Below are 19,650 nucleotides of genomic sequence, written 5' to 3'. Positions count from 1 at the left end.
GGCCCGTTCTTGGCGCTGCTTGTCCACCAGGTTTCTCTTATGCACAGCAACCCAGGCCATCTGGGCGGGGAGGGGGGGTTGCAGTGATTTTTAGGAAGTCATTAGTTTGCACCAGGCGTCCTATTGGTAAGACGGAGTTTTCTGAGTGCATGTTCTGGAAGTTGGGCAATAGGGGCAGTACAGGATTCCTTTTGGTGTACCGACCTCCCCGCTGCACCAAGGATTCCCTGCCCGAGCTCCTTCAGGTCGTGTCGGATGTGCTCCTGGAGACACCTAGCTTGGTTGTCTTAGGGGATTTTAACATCCATGCCGATATGACCTTACAAGGTGCCGCTCGGGACTTCGTGGAAAGCATGGCCACCATGGGGCTGTCCCTGAATAAGTCTGGCCCAACTCATAGCCGCGGACATGCCTTGGACTTGGTGTTTACCTCTATGGATGTTGGTGATCTGACATTAAGTAAAAGCGAAACAAAAGAAGTGCCATGGTCAGATCACTTTCTGGTGCAACTGGACTTCTCCACAACCCTTCCCCTCTACAGGAAGGTGGGACCGATTCGGATGGTCCGCCCCCGCTACTTAATGGATCCAATTGGCTTCCAGAGAGTGGTAGGGGATGTTTTATCCCATGTCAATGGCCTTTCAGCTGATTCCCTGGTGGCCCGCTGGAATGCGGAGTTAACCAGCGCTATTGACTGTCTGGCTCCGAAGCGCCCTCTCAGATTGCATGGAGCCCGGACAGCCCCGTGGTTTCCCTAGGCGCTGTGGGCGATGAAACAGTCGTTGAGACGGCTAGAGCGCCGGTGGCGGAAAACTCATTTTGAATCAGACCGGACACGGGCTAGAGCTCAACTTCGAGCCTACCAAGTGGCAATGGCGACGGCGAAGAGGACCTTCTTCACCGTCTCCATCGCATCTGCAGAAAACAGCAGCAGGAGACTCTTCCAGGTGGTTCGCAATTTAGCGGAACCACCTGCTCCATCCGGGCCCAGTACGGGCCACATGATCTCCTGCAATGATTTTGCAAAGTTTTTTGCAGATAAAGTCGCTCTGATTCGGGAAGAGGTAGACTCCACCGTGGGAGCAGGGCCGGGGCGGGGGAGTGCTAGAGTCCTGTCTAGTCAAGTTTTGTGGGATCAATTTCAATCTGTTACCTCCGAGGATGTGGACAGGCTGCTTCGACGAGTGAAACCAACCACCTGTCTCCTTGATCCTTGCCCATCCTGGCTTATAAAAGCTAGCCGGGAAGGGCTGGGCGATGGGCTTCGCGGGTTGGTAAATGCTTCTCTCTATGAGGGAGCCTTCCCAGACCCGCTGAAAGAGGCGGTTATTAAACCGCTTCTTTAAAAACCATCTTTAGATCCGGCCAATATGGCCAACTATCGCCCAGTCTCGAATCTTCCATTCTTGGGCAAGGTGATTGAGCGAGTGGTTGCTGAACAACTTCAGGCACGCCTGGAAGAAGCGGACCATTTGGATCCCTTCCAGTCAGGATTCAGGCCTCATCATGGGACTGAAACTGCCTTGGTCGCACTGGTCGATGATCTCCGGCGGGCTAGGGACAAAGGTAAGAGCTGTTTCCTTGTTCTGCTGGATCTCTCAGCGGCTTTTGACACCATCGACCATAACATCCTTCTGGACCGTCTAGAGGGCTTGGGAGCTGGGGGCATTGTCATGCAGTGGTTCCGCTCCTTCCTCCTGGGCCGTGTTTAGAAAGTGGTGGTGGGGGATGAGTGTTCAGACCCCTGGGCTCTCACTTGTGGGGTGCCTCAGGGTTCTGTCCTCTCCCCCATGCTTTTTAACATCTATATGCAGCCGCTGGGAGAGATCATCAGGGGGTTTGGGCTGGGTGTCCATCAGTATGCTGATGATACCCAGCTCTACCTCTCTTTTAAATCAGAACCAGTGAAGGCGGTGAAGGTCCTGTGTGAGTGCTTGGAGGCGGTTGGAGGATGGATGGCGGCTAACAGATTGAGATTGAATCCTGACAAGACAGAAGTACTGTTTGTGGGGGACAGGAGGCGGGCGAGTGTGGAGGACTCCCTGGTCCTGAATGGGGTAACTGTGCCCCTGAAAGACCAGGTGCGCAGCCTGGGAGTCATCTTAGACTCACAGCTGTCCATGGAGGCACAGGTCAACTCTGTGTCCAGGGCAGCTGTTTATCAGCTCCATCTGGTACGCAGGCTGAGTCCCTACCTGCCCACTGACTGTCTCTCCAGAGTGGTGCATGCTCTAGTTATCTCTCGCTTGGACTACTGCAATGCGCTCTACGTGGGGCTACCTTTGAAGGTGACCCGGAAACTACAACTAATCCAGAATGCGGCAGCTAGACTGGTGACTGGGAGCGGCCGCCGAGACCACATAACACCGGTCCTGAAAGACCTACATTGGCTCCCAGTACGTTTCCGAGCACAATTCAAAGTGTTGGTGTTGACCTTTAAAGCCCTAAACGGCCTCGGTCCGGTATACCTGAAGGAGCGTCTCCACCTCCATCGTTCTGCCCGGACACTGAGGTCCAGCTCCGAGGGCCTTCTGGCAGTTCCCTCACTACAAGAAGCCAAGTTACAGGGAACCAGGCAGAGGGCCTTCTCGGTAGTGGCACCCACCCTGTGGAATGCCCTCCCACTAGAGGTCAAAGAGAACAACAATTACCAGACCTTTAGAAGGCATCTCAAGGCAGCCCTGTTTAGGGAAGCTTTTAATGTTTAATGGATTTCTGTATTTTAATGTTTGATGGATTTCTGTATTTTAGAATTTCTGTTTTGTTGGAAGCCGCCCAGAGTGGCTGGGGGAACCCGGCCAGATGGGCGGGGTATAAATAATAATTATTATTATTATTATTATTATTATTATTATTATTATTATTATTATTATTATTATTATTCAAAATCTGATGCATAAATTGCTGTTTTCTCATTATGTATTTCCCACGTTTAATCTCTAGGCATTTTCTAAAAATGAACAGAAGCAATTCTGAGTTGGAGAAGCTGAGCAGTGATTCTACAGAAAACCTCAGTCCTGCTTTCCAGGGAATCCACGTCACTTTCACCGCTGGCTCCACGGACAGTTTGAATTTGGACACAAATGCATTCAGCAATGGAGGTAGCTAAAAGTTGTATGTTAGTGTGGGGTTGTGGGGTTAATGTACAAAGCATGTTCTGTAAATTGTGACATATTGACCCAGTTTGCACATCACATTAAACCATAGTTAATGGTCTACTGTGAATATGGAGGTGGCTCCTGCCTTGCTGGCCCCTAATTGGTGCAACAAGCCATAATCCCCGTCTTTGTATTATATCTGATTGAGAGATTATTGACTGAGAGATTATGCTTTATTTCACTCAAAGAAACCACGATTAATAATATAAGTGAGTTTGCAGCAAACCATTAACTATGGTTTACTGTGTTGTATGAATGTAGCCAATAAACAGGCCCTGTAAAGCTGCATTTAGAATTTCACTTCCCCAGGGAAGCTTTACATGGTCTCTTCCTTTCACCTTTCAGGTGGGTATAAGCTGTCCTTAGTATCCATGATACTTTGCTGTTTTGAATGCCCATTTATTCGGCTCTGTTGCTAATGTGCCAAACTATCCCCAAACCAAATGGAACCTTTGAATGAATGACAGGACGTCATGACTACAAAAGCAGTCGTAGAACTTGAAAATAGATGGGCTGAATGTAGCTTAAATTCAAGGTGTCTGGCATTTCTTATGATGAAGTATCAGAGCACTTGGAGGACCATGCTTCCTGTGATGTCACCGAAATTAGGAGCAGGACTTGTGCCCTCTACAGGCAACGAGCTGCACTGCAAGGGCTAGCCATGGTGGCCAGCTATCAATCATATGATCAACAGGAAAGCCAGTAGCCATCCCTTGCACTATTTTTTTGTCTTAAGTGCTGCATGTGAATTGTCCTAACTTTTCAAATATCTTGGGCTTGTCCTACAATAAGGTACTACAAAGTAGGAAAAAAATAGTAAGTAATAAAATTCTCTGAGTCCTCACATAGCTTACCATGTTGCTTAAATATTTACCCTGTTCCAGCTTCGCTGCTCTTTGGCAGCCAGTGCCCAGTTCTGTGACAGAGAGCCAGGTTGTCTTCAGAAACGCTATGCAATGTTAACTCCACCTTCCAATAACATTCCTTTACTCAGTTGGATAGATTCATTCACAGCAGGGGATATACAGGTTACATTGTGCTTAGTTTGCAGAGCTTAGGTAATTGTAATAAAAGTCACTTTGGACTTCCCACTTCAGTGCTAAGGTTGCTAGTACCAGAACTTGATGGGTTTTAAAATGAGGAGTTAGGGATGCGCAAACATCCCGCTCTTTGACCCAAACATGAATTGCCTCCCCCTTTCCATCCAAACCACAAAACCCCTCAAGCGATTTGGGGTGGGTGGGTTTGATGATCGTAAAAACACCCAGGGAAGCCTGGTTCCCAACATGCTAGCGGAGAAAGGACTTCTCTCCTACGGCATTTATTTGCTGGCTGAAAAAGAGGGAGCTTCCCTTTCTCCATGGTGTCAGGAATAGGCTAGAAATAAAACAGCGAAGTTAACTCTTTAGTCAAAGAAACCAAAAGAGTGCAGGCCTAGTGATCATAGCAACTCTTCCCAGTAGGTCTTGCCCCAATGAGGATTGAAGGTCCTCACAATCTCTCCGCTCCCTAAGTCTCCTCCTCTGCCAGGTCCTTCCTAAGCAAACTCTAATCTCTCATTGCTCCACCTTCTTCATTCGTCTACATCAGTGTTTCTCAACCTTGGGTCCCCAACTGTTGCTGGACTGCAATTCCCATCATCCCTAGCTAGCAAGACCAGTAGTCAAGAGTGATGGGAGATGTAGGTCCAATAACAGCTGGGGACCCAAGGTTGAGAAACACTGCTCTACATGTTCTGGGGGACCTTGGAAGAGGTAAAGCCTGTTACCTCTTCAGCTTCCAACACCACCTCCTCTCAGTCTGCTCTCTCTTCTCCCTGTGGCCATTCATTGTCATCCCACCACCAATCCCCTGGCTCTGAGCCTTCTTCCCCATGGGGTTTCCTTGGGGGTTCCCCAGCTAGTGCCTCCCACCATTCCTCTGCATCCAGCCAGTCCACGGCATTGGTTAGCATTGAAACACAGTGTGTTCTGTGGGTGGGGAAGAAATTGGATTCAGTTCACATTTCATGGCAAATCTCCCAAACTTGCACTGCAGCCAAGCCATCCTTCAAAATCCACACTTCTCTGAATTTCCTGATGAAATTCTCCAACTAGATAATGTATAGGAAAAACATATTACGTTAAGAGAAATTGTTTGCACAGGTAGGATATTAGGCAAAGTTGCACACTGAAATGCTGACAAATTCTCACGAGGACTTAAAAAAGAAAATTGGCAAAGAGCTGCCAAAATGTGGAGAGCTAAACTTAAGATTGGAAAAGTAAGAAATGGACAGATTTGCAGAAGGTGACAAGGTAGCTTTTCCAGGTACCGATATTGCTAGCAACAGTGCTTCTTGGGCAAAGTGCCTTGCTTTCCCTGCATGGCCCGGAAGACTCTCCTCCATGCAAAGCAGGAGAAATAAAGGCACTCTGCCCAGAAAAGAAAGAAAGCTCCCGCTGGGCAGGGCATCTTTTCCCGCCCTGTTCTACAAAGAAGGGGAGGCTTGAGGGGAACCGCGCTTCCTGTCCCGATTTTGCTTGTAGAAATCAGATAGGGTTGTTTGCCTGTTCATCCCTAGTATATAGGGAACATGTCTGGCAGGATTTGTGGGCAAGATGATGAGACACACCATTTTGGGAGAGCTTGAGAACAAACCTTGTCATGCCTGGCATTAGCCTGGCATAAGCAAAGGCTTGTCAGGAGCTGCTCTTCTGCTTTTCAAAAGTCACTTATTTCAGTTTACAGGTGGCTAATGTAGGCGCTGTGGGTTAATCCACAGAGTCTAGGGCTTGCTGATCAGAAGGTCGGCGGTTCGAATCCCTGCAATGGGGTGAGCTCCCGTTGCTCGGTCCCAGCTCCTGCCCACCTAGCAGTTCGAAAGCACATCAAAGTGCAAGTAGATAAATAGGGACCGCTCCGGCGGGAAGGTAAACAGCATTTACGTGCGCTGCTCTGGTTCTCCAGAAGCAGCTTTGTCATGCTGGCCACATGATCCGGAAGCTGTCTGTGGACAAACGCTGGCTCCCTCGGCCTATAGAGCGAGATGAGAGCCGCAACCCCAGAGTTGGACACAACTGGACCTGATGGTCAGGGGCCCTTTAATGTAGGCGTACGCAACCAGATCACCTATTTTAAACACGTTGTGGCTTAATACCAGAGCAATGTGTGGTGTGCAGTGGATGGAAACTTGAACTGAGGAGACCTGGGACTCAGCTCTGAAACTTGCTGAATGACCTCCTCTGTCGGTCACTTCCCCTGAAGATAAACTAGACATGGTGATGATGGCAGGACTTAATCCAGGTCCAGCCTATTCCCTGTAAAGGCAAGGAGAAGCAGAACCCCAACTCATCTTTTTCCACCCAAAATCTCTCTGTCTCTTGGCAGGGGTCACATCCAGGCATGGACTTCCACAGAGGAGAAAAACAGCTTTTTAAAAGTGGTTTTGCGGTGAGGAGCATGCAGGCAGGTGGGAGGGAGCCATTCAGCAAATTAGGCTTATAGAAAGGATCTAATATTACTTGAGTATCAAAACCAGATAGTATAGCCCTGTGTGACAACAACAGGGAGAAGAAGGGAAACCCATAACTAAATGTGAATTTATTTGAGGAAACCCAGATTTACATGGCACTGATAGATAAAATGCAGAAAATACAGAAAATGATGAAATGATAGAAGCAAGGGAGAACTTAATTTAATAAACTAATTTAGTCCTGTTGATTTCCACAGGTCTACACTCAGCCCAGATACCACACATATATTATAAACACTTAACTCCCTGTGCCTTTTTTCCCTTAATACTTAAGATAAAAACCCGTGCTTTTAAATTGCCTTTTTAATTTTTCTTGCATGCACATACACCTTTCCTGGCAATAAATTCCACCTTTCTCATAATTCTCTCTGTGAACCATCATTTTTATTCATTGTGCCCTTTTTGGAACCTAATTGCTTTGCGTTACTAATGAAGGCAGAAGCTCGAACAGCACCATACAGACACACACACAATGTCTCATAATTTTATCATACTCTAGCGTGACTTTGACCCCATGTACAAAGGCCATTCTCGTTTTGGCTGCTACAAATGATCTTGGGCTAATCTGGGTGCAAAGTTTCATTACCCTTGGCTGGCATGCTTACCTTTTTAGATGGAACTTGATCTAGGCCTTGCATTGTAAAACATCTTTTTTTATCCATGCTGGTAGGAGTCCCGGCTTATAATTGCTTTATTGTCTGCATGCGTTTCAGGACAGCCGTGCAGAACGAGCCTCCGCTCACCCACCCGTACTGGGAAGCCGACCTTTCCTTCAACTCACTTCCCCGCATGTCCCAGCAAAGACAGGCCTCACTGCAAACCTTTACAGCCGCCTCCTCTGCCGCAAAAGAAAACCGTCAGCCGAGCTGTTTCTTCGCCAGATGGCTTTTACTGGGGCCCGGCTTCCCCAGCTAGAGCTTCGGGTCCCCCGAGCCCCAAACTGAACTTCAGTCAGTCGGAAAGTAACGTCTGCATCCGCGAGGAGTCTCCGTTTGGCTCCAGCTTGGGAATTAACCGCCAGACCTTTTCTTCTTCTGAGTCACTGGAGAAAGCCTTCAGAGGTTCCCATTCCCCATATCCCTGCCCTGCTAAGAATGGCGGCGCCTGCTGTAGCCAGAGCAAAAACTTGCCGCCTCGTTCCTCCTCCCAGCACAGCATGTCCACCACGGTTTCCTCAGGTTCTAGCTTTCAGCTCCACAACCTCCTCAGCAATATTGACAACAAAGAGGGGGTGTACGCCAAGCTAGGCGGCCTGTATGCGGAATCCTTGCGCCGCCTCGTTTCTAAGTGCGAGGACTGTTTCATGCGCGACCAGAAGAGCGAGCTGCATTTCAGCGAGAACAACTGGTCCCTCTTCAAACTGACGTGCAACAAGCCTTGCTGTGATTCAGGGGACGCAATATATTATTGTGCCACCTGCTCCAAGGATCCCTCCAGCACCTATGCCGTGAAGGTATGTCATTGCAGAATGCTTATTTTGTAATGACTTGCTTTGTGCTTTTGGCCTTTTCACTGCTCTCTGGCTGCCGTGAACTCAAATCATATGATGACCTTCACAAGGATGGGGACATATGTACAGTGGTACCTCGGGTTACAAACGCTTCGGGTTACAAACTCTGCTAACCCGGAAGTAGTACCTTGGGTTGAGAACTTTGCCCCAGGATGAGAATGGAAATCGTGTTCCGGCGGCCCGGCAGCAGCAGAAGGCCCCGTTAGTGAAAGCGCGCCTCAGGTTAAGAACGGTTTTGGGCTAAGAATGGACCTCCAGAACGAATTAAGTTTGTAACCCAAGGTACCACTTTATTGGGGTCTTTCAGAATTTTTCAGGTGTGTTGCCTGATAAGGAACCTTGAAATATGCTTGAATTTTGCTTTAGAGGGGAATCTGCTGTCAAACTGGTTCTATTTAGGAACACACGTACCAAAGATTTTGCTGGTCTGCTATATATATATATATATATATATATATATATATATATATATATATATATATATTGCAGGGGGTTGGACTAGATGATCCAAGGGCGTCCTTCCAACTCTATAGTTCTGTGATCCTGTGATATTATTATTCTATTCTGCTGAAATTCATAGGGTGTTTCGTCTTAGAAGGAACTGCCAGGTTCGCTTCAAAAATTTCTTCCACGCAAAAATTCAGTGGCAAATAGCACCTAGCAAAACCCGGGTACATGGCAGGTGAATTGCCTAAAAATACCAGAGATCAAAGAATCCAGAGTCCAAAGTTTCTGGTCAGAACAAGCAAACACTCGAGAGTCGAGCTCCAAGAGTTGCCCAATAAGAACCAAAGGGAACACACAGAGTTTACACACAATCCGTTGATTAGCCTGCCAGCAGTAAATTCTCCTTTTTTTTTTTGCAAGCAGGACTGATGAGAAGGCTGCAGTAAAGCCAGTAGGGCACAGCTGGGCCTGGTTGCCATGGCAACCCTCACAGCACAGGTATAACAGAGCAGGGCTGGGAGCAAGTCTTCATACCTGAATTTCCAATTGATGTACTGCCAAGAGAGGGCAAGTCATATATCCCTGTAATCCAAGGGGTACTGAATTGCTGAATGTTGCTTGTGAAATAGAGGCGCACAGGCCATGGCTCCCGGGGTTGTTTTTTCTCTCTCTTGAATGAACAGGCTCTGCCACCTTTTCCCTGGCCGCCTTTTCTGTGAGTGGGGATGGGAGGACCTGCCAATTTCTTTTCTCTTGGTTTCTCATTTTCCCCAATCTTAAATTAAGTTCTCCACGTTTCTGCAGCAATCTGCAGTTTTGTTTGTTTGTTTTTAAATCCTCATGAAAAGACGTTAGCTGGCATTTTAGTGGAAATTTCTCCCAATTTTTAATTTGCTGTCCTGACTAGTGTTCAGTTTTTCCCCATAATGTAGTGGATTCTTTTTCTCTTTTAAAAAAAATGTTTTTAATTAGTTTTCCAATATACCCCAATAATAGCCAAATTATAACAATGACTTCCCAAATTATACAATTATCAAAATGCCAATCAACTTCCAATTAATACATTTTAGTTAAAGTGGCTCCCCGCATGATGGTTTGGGTGCACTTCCGATCTTATATCACTGTGTTCTGTAATCTTAATTAATGCCAGTTTCATTTCAGTTATTATAATAATAATAATCCCTTAGTCAACAGCTACATAATTACCGGTAGTGATTTCCATTCGTGATGTTACAATATGTAAATTTATAGATCTTCAAGTGAGGAACTCAAACTATTATTCTGCCTTGCGTGTGGACAGGAAAGCAGAAAAAAAATACATTTGGCACCAACTTGGCTGCAGGCTTTGTTAGAATGAAGCATACCAAGGCACCATCCAGCTGTCTTAGGGACTCCACTCTGGATTTGTGTAGTGCAGGTACCCCCAAACTTCGGCCCTCCAGATGTTTTGGACTACAATTCCCATCTTCCTCGACCACTGATCCTGTTAGCTAGGGATCATGGGAGTTGTAGGCCAAAACATCTGGAGGGCTGCAGTTTGGGGATGCCTGGTGTAGCGTTTACTCCTTAACACACAAAAAGCACTTTCTAAAAGCAATAAAGCATTTCTACAAAGCTCTAAAAATGACAAAACTATATATTATAAAGTCTAGAAAACCATAGAACCCTATTTACAAATATACAGTTAAAATTCCATTAGCAACATACACACACACACCCTGCGTGGTAAAGCCTTCTTGAATAAAATTGTCTTGAGTGTGTGTCTAAACGCCTGTCTAATTTTGGCTTAGACCTTAGAAGCTGAGGCCTCCTTAGAGGGCCTGAAACTGCCTAATTTCTAGTCCCAGCGCCTTTTCCTCCACACTGTGTGAATTGCGGGGCTCATTTTCAATGCATCACACGGAGGGGCGTCTGCGCTGATGCCCATTTCACAAAGGGGGAAAAAAGGCCTGCTTTTCTGCCACTCCGCCTCCTTCACTCGGTTTGGGCTCCCAGTGGATACATGCTAGAGAGGGAGCGTGATGGCGAGGGAAGGAGACAAACCTTGTTTTGTGTTCGTTTCAGACCACACGTGTGTGTCGCCGCATTACAAAATGCGCCTTTATTGTCTGACTCTGGCAGACAGTAGCATGCTAAAGCTGAGACAAAGAACTAAGACACAAGCTCCGCTCCTGTGTGTGCGAGTTCTAAGTGGGGAAATGTAGCTAGGCAACTTTTTGGAATGCTTTCATTTTTGTCGTCTGAATATTTCTGACAGACAGTAGTTTCAGGGCTTTCCTTTTTCTTTCCCTGTGAATGTGATATTGTTGCACTGACTGCAGACATGAAAGAAGCTACTGATCTGATTGTTGCCTCAAGTCAGGCTTCAACAGGCCTGTTTCAAAGTTTGAGCTAAGATGAGCTTCCTCTCCTCTCATCCCTTAGAACCCAAGATCATGCAAGTGTTTCGACTCATATGCATGAATTGTGGGGAAATGGAGCCAAAATACTCTCTTTTCTTCCCCCCAAAAAATCTTCCTTTTATCTTCAACAGAAGACCAGGGGACTTGAGAACATGGCTCTCTACCAGAGATGTAAAAAGAGGTGGGGGAAGCTCAATTTCAAGGTGCGCAGTAGCAAGGGGAGGGATGCTTAACCCTTCTCCCACCCACTACTTCTCCCTTTTTCCTTTCCCAGCCAGGGTCTACAGACATGTGTGCTGTAGTTGGGGGCGCGTGAGGGTGGGAAGGCCTGGAAGAGAAAATGAAGGGGGAGAAATGGATGGCAGGGCCTTCTCGGTGGTGGCGCCTACCCTGTGGAACGCCCTCCCAACAGATGTCAAAAAGGAAAACAACTACGGTACCAGACTTTTAGGAGACATCTGAAGGCAGCCCTGTTCAGGGAGGCTTTTAATGTTTAGTAGATTATTGTGTTTTATTCTTCTGTTGGAAGCCGCCCAAAGTGGCTGGGGAGATCCGGCCAGATGGCGGGGTATAAATAATATATTATTATTATTATTATTATTATTATTATTATTATTATTATTATTATTATGGCAGTGCTTGCTACTTTTCCTCTCCAAATTTCATCCTCCTTTCCCTCTGCTCACCCCACCCAAAGCTTTTATAGAAGCTCTGCAGAGACTCAGGTTTCCAAATTCCATTCTTCTGCCAAATGTCTAGTTTGGCACTAAAATATATATTCCTCTGTGGTGGCCCTATAAACACACTTGTAATTCAGTCACGTGACCAGACTCTTCAGTTTGTTTGTTGCTTGATTATTACTTCTGCACAGTGCATTGGCAAGGTAGGAAAGGGAAGCTGAAGTCCCTGGTCTCCTTTGGGCAGCTTCCATCCTATTACCGCCAGCGGAATTCTACACAGTCTGATTGTACACAGCAGCGCCGCTCTGGAGAACAATAGCAGCAGGAAAATGTGCTCCATAGCTTAAAGGAGCCGATCAGTGTCTCAGAGCAGGCAAGAGCATCTCACAACCAATAATGAATGATATTACCATGTGGAATACACTTAAAATGAATTTGCTGTCCAGAGATTTCATTAGACCCATTCCCAGCCACTGATGCTATTAGGATGCAAGGGAAACAACAGAAGGCACTTTAAATCAATTGCTGCTATTATTTGGGGATCCTTCTGTACCTCTTTCGGACTCGATACCTTGTTTTATTTAAACAAATATTATTTTCTAAACATACTTAACAAAAAAAATCTAAACAAATATTATTATTTATCTAAACAAATCAGGGTGGATTTGATTTAAATCAAACTGATTTAAATCACGATATAATCACGATTTAAATCACTAGTCAGTAAGGCTTGATTTTAATCATAGTTTTCTACATAAAGACTAATTCTTGTTGGTATAACTTTAATATGCAAGTAGATGAAGATTTTTAGAATAGCAACTTTTCATATTAGTTTTTTTTTATCCCCAGTTTAATAGGTTAATCATTCATATTTGGACAACTTTTCTGTTGTACTTAGGAAGGACAAAAATAATCCTTACCTTAATAATAACAATTTAAATAGATTTATTCAACTGAAACAATAACATTACAGCATATGTTATTTGCTTAAACAAACATCCATGTTTGTTAACTAATTTGGCTAAACAATCATTGATTTTTATCCACCCTGAAACAAATGATATTTTCATGGAGGGTTCAACATGAATCATAGAATTGAAGGGACCAGGAATCTTTTTGCTCAGTGTGGGGCTTGAACCCACAACCCTGAGATTAAGAGTCTCATGCTCTACTGGCGGAGCTATCCTGGCCCATCTGTGCTTCAAACAGTAGAAGCCAGTGGCCCCACTCTCAGCCCTCCCTGCACTGATAGCTTACATCAGGCATCCCCAAACTGCGGCCATCCAGATGTTTTAGCCTACAATTCCCATGATCCCTAGCTAACAGGACCAGTGGTCAGAGATGATGGGAATTGTAGTCCCCTCAATAATGTCTGAACATGCTGCAGTGTGCCAGGCATGCTGCTGTGTGCCCATCACGACACAGATCCAGCTCAGGAGTATGCCAACGGTGTGCTGAATAGGCTCCACCTGGAGATCCTCCAACACTGTGCTTTGAGGCTTTCGTTTTATCATTGTATTGCAAATCGTACCAGTTTCGCTGGCGACATTTTTGCAACCTGCCCTTGACCCATTTGGGGTGAAAGGCACAAAATAAATAAATTGAATAAGTAAAGTTTTGGGAGGTTTTGGACCATGCCACTTTGTTTTATTTAAACTAAGAAAATAGGAGCAACGAAAAGTGGACCTGGATTCCGCTTCACATATGGCATAATAAATTGGTTGGTTTTAAAGGTGGCCCGGGGTTTAGTTTTTCCACTTCAAGATACTTGAGTTTACCCCTCGGAGCATGTGGGGAGGAATTTTAAAAGAATTCACAAAACTGTATCAGCCAGCTTTTCTTTGGGGTTTGGCTTTTTTTCCATTGAGTTACAATGGTCCTCGTCCCCATCCTTGGTGTGCCTTAGCCATCTCCCATTACTAAGTTTTTAGCTACAGCCCCATGAACGCAAAATGAAATGACAACAGTGCAATGGTCTACAGGTGTAGATGCACCCTCAGTTCCTCCGTTTACGTTGCTGGAGAGAGGTCTGATTACTCAATTGTAGACACCAAGATAAAGAGTTTCCCTAGTTGTTAAAGTTGTTTTTACCTTTATTATAGATCTGGGTGTTTTTGAACTTTTAAACTTGCAGGTTTCCAGACTGCCCATTGCTTCTTACTCTGCTGCTACTTGTCACTTTCATATATTTTTCTGTGCGTGCGCGTATGTTTTATTTTTAATTTTTATCCAAGTTTTGGCAGAGATAATTTTTTGAGAAAATTATATCAGTGGTGGTGAAGCGAGACTTCAGTAAGACTTTAGGATGGGGTAGCCAACATGGAGCTCTCTAGATGTTGTGGTTTATTTTTAAATGTTTGTGCTTTGTTGTTGCCTCCCTGGGCTCCTTTAGGGAGGAACGAGAGGATAATATTGATACTATTAGGTTGTATCCAACAGTTGTGGCCCACATTGAACTACCTGCTTCCGTTAGCTGAAGTCAGTGCAAGGACTTGCACTAGTGCAACACGACTTTTTCCCATCTCATCTCCAGATTTGCCTGTTGTGCCTCTCCCAGGTCCATTTTGGAGGGTTAGGAGAACCCCGCAATCTTGTTAACGCCACGTTGAATTCCACCCATGCACTGAGTAAACCTTAGTTGGATGCAAACCAATAATAATTGGCCATGGGCTCCTTTGGGGAGGAAGAACAGAATTATTATTATTATTATTATTATTATTATTATTATTATTACTATTACTATTACTATTACAACTACTACTACTACTGTTGTTGTTGTCATCCTCATCATTAGAATAACAATAGCGGCCTGATCAGTACCTACGGTATTTACATGCAGACCCTGATGCTTTTGTGGGTTCACATTTCCCTGAATCAAGTTCTTCATTCCCTTACCTCCTTCCCTATCCCACACGGAACTGACCTTAGACTTTGCTTCTGTCCCTTTCCTGCTTTCCGTTCACAGATATGCAAAACTCAAGACACGAAAGCTGCAACGTCCTGCTGCAGCCCTTCCGTCCCGGTCCACTTCAATATCCAGCAGGACTGTGGGCATTTTGTTGCCACGGTGCCCTCCAGCATGCTGAAAAACGCTTCCGCCGATGGCCAAGGCCCCTCCCGCGCCGCCGCCGAGCAAGACTGCGTGGTCGTCATCACCCGCGAGGTCCCGCACCAGACTGCCGCTGACTTTGTGAGGGGTTCCGGCCCTTTCCACAAAGCGAAGCCGGAGCTGTACGAGAGGCGTGTGTGTTTCCTGCTCCTGCAGCTCTGCAACGGGCTGGAGCACCTCAAGGAGTACAGCGTCATCCACAGAGACCTTTGCCTCGAGAACCTGCTGCTGGTCCACTGCAGACCTCCCCCCAACTGCAGCAAAAGCAGAGAGGACAAACACCTGCCGCGGCTCATCATCAGCAACTTTTTGAAAGCCAAGCAGAAGCCGGGCGCCGCCGAGTCCAAAGCGAAAAAGAACCAGGCTCGCTTGGCCCCGGAGATCGTCTCCGCCTCCCAGTACAAAAAATTCGACGAGTTCCAAACCGGCATCCTCATCTACGAGCTTCTGCACCAGCCCAACCCCTTCGAAGTGGGAGCCCACCTCCGGGAGCAGGAGTACAGCCAGGGCGACCTTCCCCCGCTGCCCCACCTCTCCATTTATTCTCGGGGGCTCCAGCAGCTGGCTCACTTGCTGCTGGAAGCAGACCCCATCAAACGCATCCGCATCGCGGAGGCCAAGCAGATCCTGCAGTGCCTGCTGTGGGGTCCCCGGAAAGACTTGACGGATCAGCCTCTTAACCACGAGGAAGCGCTTCGCAACTGGGTCGACATGAAGCGGGCGTTGCTCATGATGAAGTTTGCCGAGAGGGCAGTGGACGCAGAGCGCAGCGTTGAGCTGGAGGACTGGCTCTGCTGCCAGTATTTAGCCGCCGCGGATCCACCGTCTCTCTGCAAGTCGCTGAAACATCTCCAGCTCCTTTGATTCCCCATAGCGTGTGAAAAGGGTGGCGTTAGTTCTAAGGGCAATGGAGGAAGCGCTTTTCCTTACACAGAAAATGGCACACACCTCCCAATCCCCTTTATGGAATTGATAATTGCGTGAAACAGACCATATTTCATACACAAACACAACGCAGAGATCAAAACCTATGTACATTTTGGGATAAATACCATTTATTGTAAACAGTGTTGTAAACAGACAATACTGCTGGATTCCACCACCAAGTGTATTGCTTCTTGGGTTATTCTTGGAGGTAAATTAAAGAAAAAAGAAGATATGTGTATTTCCTAAATGGGAGGACGGTTTCGTTCTTGTCAGATTTTGTTGTTTTACTTTTCCTAGTGAATGTGCTCAGTCTTGGGGCAGAGGCTTATTCGCTGTGAAATATCCTAATATATTTTCTATTAAAAAACCCAGCAATGTTCTGCGTGATTCCAGATGGCGGCTTAATTTTATACACAGGTTGTTCAGATACTGCAAAGAAGCCATTGGCGACAGAGAAAAAAGAGTACGGCATTTTGATGCCAACAGTGCTGTGTGGATGCACACATGAGGAGCCCCTATCCCATAATATTTGACTGTCTGGGAGTATTGTACAGTGGTACCTCTACTTACGAATTTAATGTGTTCTGAACACACATTTGTAAGTCGAAAAAAATTGTAAGTTGAATCCCATAGGAATGCATTGGGAGAAAAAATTCGTAAGTCGAAGCAACCCTATCTAAAAATTCGTAAGTACACTGTAGAAAAAAATCCTATCTAAACCGCATCCAAGATGGCGGACGGAGCTCCATTTGTAAGTAGAAAAATTCGTAAGTAGAGTTATTTGTAAGTAGAGGTACCACTGTATGTCTCATCAAGAAGAGGAGTTGGGGGTAGTGCTATGCAGATAGGGGCAGGAATGTGACCCTAGTCCACCCCAAACCCATCCAGCTTTGCCCACTCAAGCCTTCCTGGCAGCCATGCTCCAACTTGACCCTGCCCAGAGGGATCACCAACCTCATAGATGTTGAAACAGGGAAGGAAGGTAACTTGAAGAAGAGAAATATATTGAGCAAAATGGAAGAGATTCTGGAGTCTGAAGTGTGCTCTCTCATTTTCAGGGAAGTGAGCATTTTCTGTGTCTCTTCCTGCACCCATTGAAAACAAAAGCAAAACCTTTCCCCTTCAGCCCTCTCTGTGAGCTCATCCATACTGCCATGTAATGTGCAGAGGGGGTGAGTTTCCTTGTACCTTGATTAGTTCTTAGTTGTCCATACGACTTTCCCCTTCAAATCACTGCCTTCCCACACTTTTCCGTCCCTCAATCTGGATTTTCTCATAAAATATATACTTTAAAAGAGAAGATGCAGATTGAGGGAGGGGAAAGTGTGGGAAAGCATTGATTTGGAGGTGAAAGTTATTTGGGCAGCAAAGCATTAATGGAGATAAAGGAACCTTACTGTCTGCTTTAAAGAACTGTATGGATAACCGGCGTAAGGATGATAACTGCAGTGTATATGGACTTGTAGTTGGTTAGTTTCCCTGAACAGTCATAGCAAAGAAAGACCATGCTCTTTACAACATTCCACTGAAGGAATGGGTACTCTGTCCCATACTCTCTTATGTCATGTACAGTAAAATGTGAAGCATTTTCTTGAAGGGGGAGAGAGGAAATGGATCCATTCATCTCTCACATTCAGATGGACCCATTTTAAAATATTTTTTCTAGGAAAAGAGGTGCCGGAACTCAGCATGAATGCCCCCCTTGTTCTCTTCTAATGGCAATGGCACCCACCCGAGAGGTGCCGGAACTGAGTTCCGGTGAGTTCCGGCTGGAAAAAAGCACTGTTTATAAGAAAACTTGAAAGAAAAAAAGGAAACAAAAGTTGCCTTGGTGTGATTTGCCAGGGGGTAGGGACTGGCAAACTACAGTACCCTACCATTATGTAGAAAAATAATCACTAAGTAGTCCAGATCAAAATCCTGGAACGTAAAAGAATTTTGATACCTTTGCAATGAGCAGCAGCATTGAAATGGCTATTAGGAAAAGTGGGGGAGAAGCTGATAAGCTTTGCTGGTGTATACCAGCAAAGGTTTAGTGCAGTCATCCCCAAACTAGCCCTCCAGATGTTTTGGCCTACAACTCCCATGATCCCTAGCTAACAGGACCAGTGGTCAGGGATGATGGGAATTGTAGTCCAAAACATCTGGAGGGCCAAAGTTTGGGGATGCTGGTTTAGTGTCTCCAGCAGCTGTCTTGCTCCAGATGCACTACTCTAGTGTAAAATTTACAGGAGACTCATAAGCAGGCATAGGCAAACTCCGGCCCTCCAGATGTTTGGGACTACAATTCCCATCATCCCTGACCACTGGTCCTGTTAGCCAGGGATGGTGGGAATTGTAGTCCCAAACATCTGGAGGGCTGGAGTTTGCCTATGCCTGCTCGTAAGTGCTGCTTCATAAGGCAACTTGTCCTCTCATGGGGATTATTTTCCATTTTGGAAACTGCATGCACCATGGGCAAAAGGTCATGTGTTTTTCCCACTGTGAGGATTGTGAACAGTGCGGCAGGTTTGACTTTCTAGGGCAAAGGCCTGCGATCTGGTAAACATCCTTTCCTTCAAGAAACCTGCATTGAGGCAATCAAGGAAGCAGTAAAACCCTACCAGCCAAATGGTCTACAGAGAAAGGAGAGGAACAATGGAGAGTTTACTTTACAGGCCTTGTGCCATGCATATGAACAGCAGCATTTGGTTTATTAGTTATATCAGGACTGGTTTGGACACCTCCCCAATTTCCCATAGAATATGGATACGGCATCCAAAGCAAGGTGGTTTTTTGAGGGACTTAGCACTGGGATCAGGCAAGATAAGCGGACTGGAATGGTTCGCAGAGGAGAATTTTTACCCCTGGCTGATTACTAGCCTTACTGTTGGACTGCATCCTGGTATTCCCTTCCCCAGCAGGCTTGCTATGAGGTCCCATCACCATAATGCTACTTTCCTGTAACTCTTCTGCCTAGACCAGGCATCCCCAAACTTCGGCCTTCCAGATGTTTTTGGACTACAGTTCCCATAATCCCTGACCACTGGTCCTGTTAGCTAGGGATCATGGGAGTTGTAGGCCAAAACATCTGGATGGCCAAAGTTTGGGGGTGCTGGTTTAGTGTCTCCAGCAGCTGTCTTACTCCAGATGCACTACTCTAGTGTAAAATTTACAGGAGACTCATAAGCAGGCATAGGCAAACTCCGGCCCTCCAGATGTTTGGGACTACAATTCCCATCATCCCTGACCACTGGTCCTGTTAGCCAGGGGTGGTGGGAATTGTAGTCCCAAACATCTGGAGGGCCGGAGTTTGCCTATGCCTGCTCGTAAGTGCTGCTTCATAAGGCAACTTGTCCTCTCATGGGGATTATTTTCCATTTTGGAAACTGCATGCACCATGGGCAAAAGGTCATGTGTTTTTTCCCACTGTGAGGATTGTGAACAGTGTGGCAGGTTTGACTTTCTAGGGCAAAGGCCTGTGATCTGGTAAACATCCTTTCCTTCAAGAAACCTGCATTGAGGCAATCAAGGAAGCAGTAAAACCCTACCAGCCAAATGGTCTACAGAGAAAGGAGAGGAACAATGGAGAGTTTACTTTACAGGCCTTGTGCCATGCATATGAACAGCAGCATCTGGTTTATTAGTTATATCAGGACTGGTTTGGACACCTCCCCAATTTCCCATAGAATATGGATACGGCATCCAAAGCAAGGTGGTTTTTTGAGGGACTTAGCACTGGGATCAGGCAAGATAAGCGGACTGGAATGGTTCGCAGAGGAGAATTTTTACCCCTGGCTGATTACTAGCCTTACTGTTGGACTACATCCTGGTATTCCCTTCCCCAGCAGGCTTGCTATGAGGTCCCATCACCATAATGCTACTTTCCTGTAACTCTTCTGCCTAGACCAGGCATCCCCAAACTTC

The 19,650-nt window shown here is 46.0% G+C and overlaps 1 protein-coding gene across 5 annotated transcripts in view; it reads left to right on the top strand.

Moving 5' to 3' along the window:
* The window catches only part of PRAG1 (PEAK1 related, kinase-activating pseudokinase 1), a 99,858-nt gene extending 83,735 nt beyond the window's left edge, over positions 1-16,123 (top strand). For all 5 annotated transcript variants that reach the window (XM_035140797.3, XM_035140796.3, XM_035140798.3 and 2 more), the window contains exons 4-6: positions 2,944-3,101; positions 7,383-8,122; positions 14,674-16,123. In XM_035140797.3, the coding sequence (XP_034996688.2) occupies positions 2,944-3,101; positions 7,383-8,122; positions 14,674-15,681 (1,906 nt within the window). In that variant the 3' untranslated portion in view covers positions 15,682-16,123. The remainder of the gene's footprint in view (positions 1-2,943; positions 3,102-7,382; positions 8,123-14,673) is intronic.
* The last annotated feature ends 3,527 nt before the right edge of the window (positions 16,124-19,650 follow it).

This window comes from Zootoca vivipara, chromosome 15 (genome assembly GCF_965207765.1).
Source record: "Zootoca vivipara chromosome 15, rZooViv2.hap1.1, whole genome shotgun sequence".
In the NCBI taxonomy this organism is placed as follows: domain Eukaryota; kingdom Metazoa; phylum Chordata; class Lepidosauria; order Squamata; family Lacertidae; genus Zootoca; species Zootoca vivipara.
Note: the sequence above shows the minus strand (reverse complement) of the source record. Positions and strands in the feature narration are given on the sequence as shown.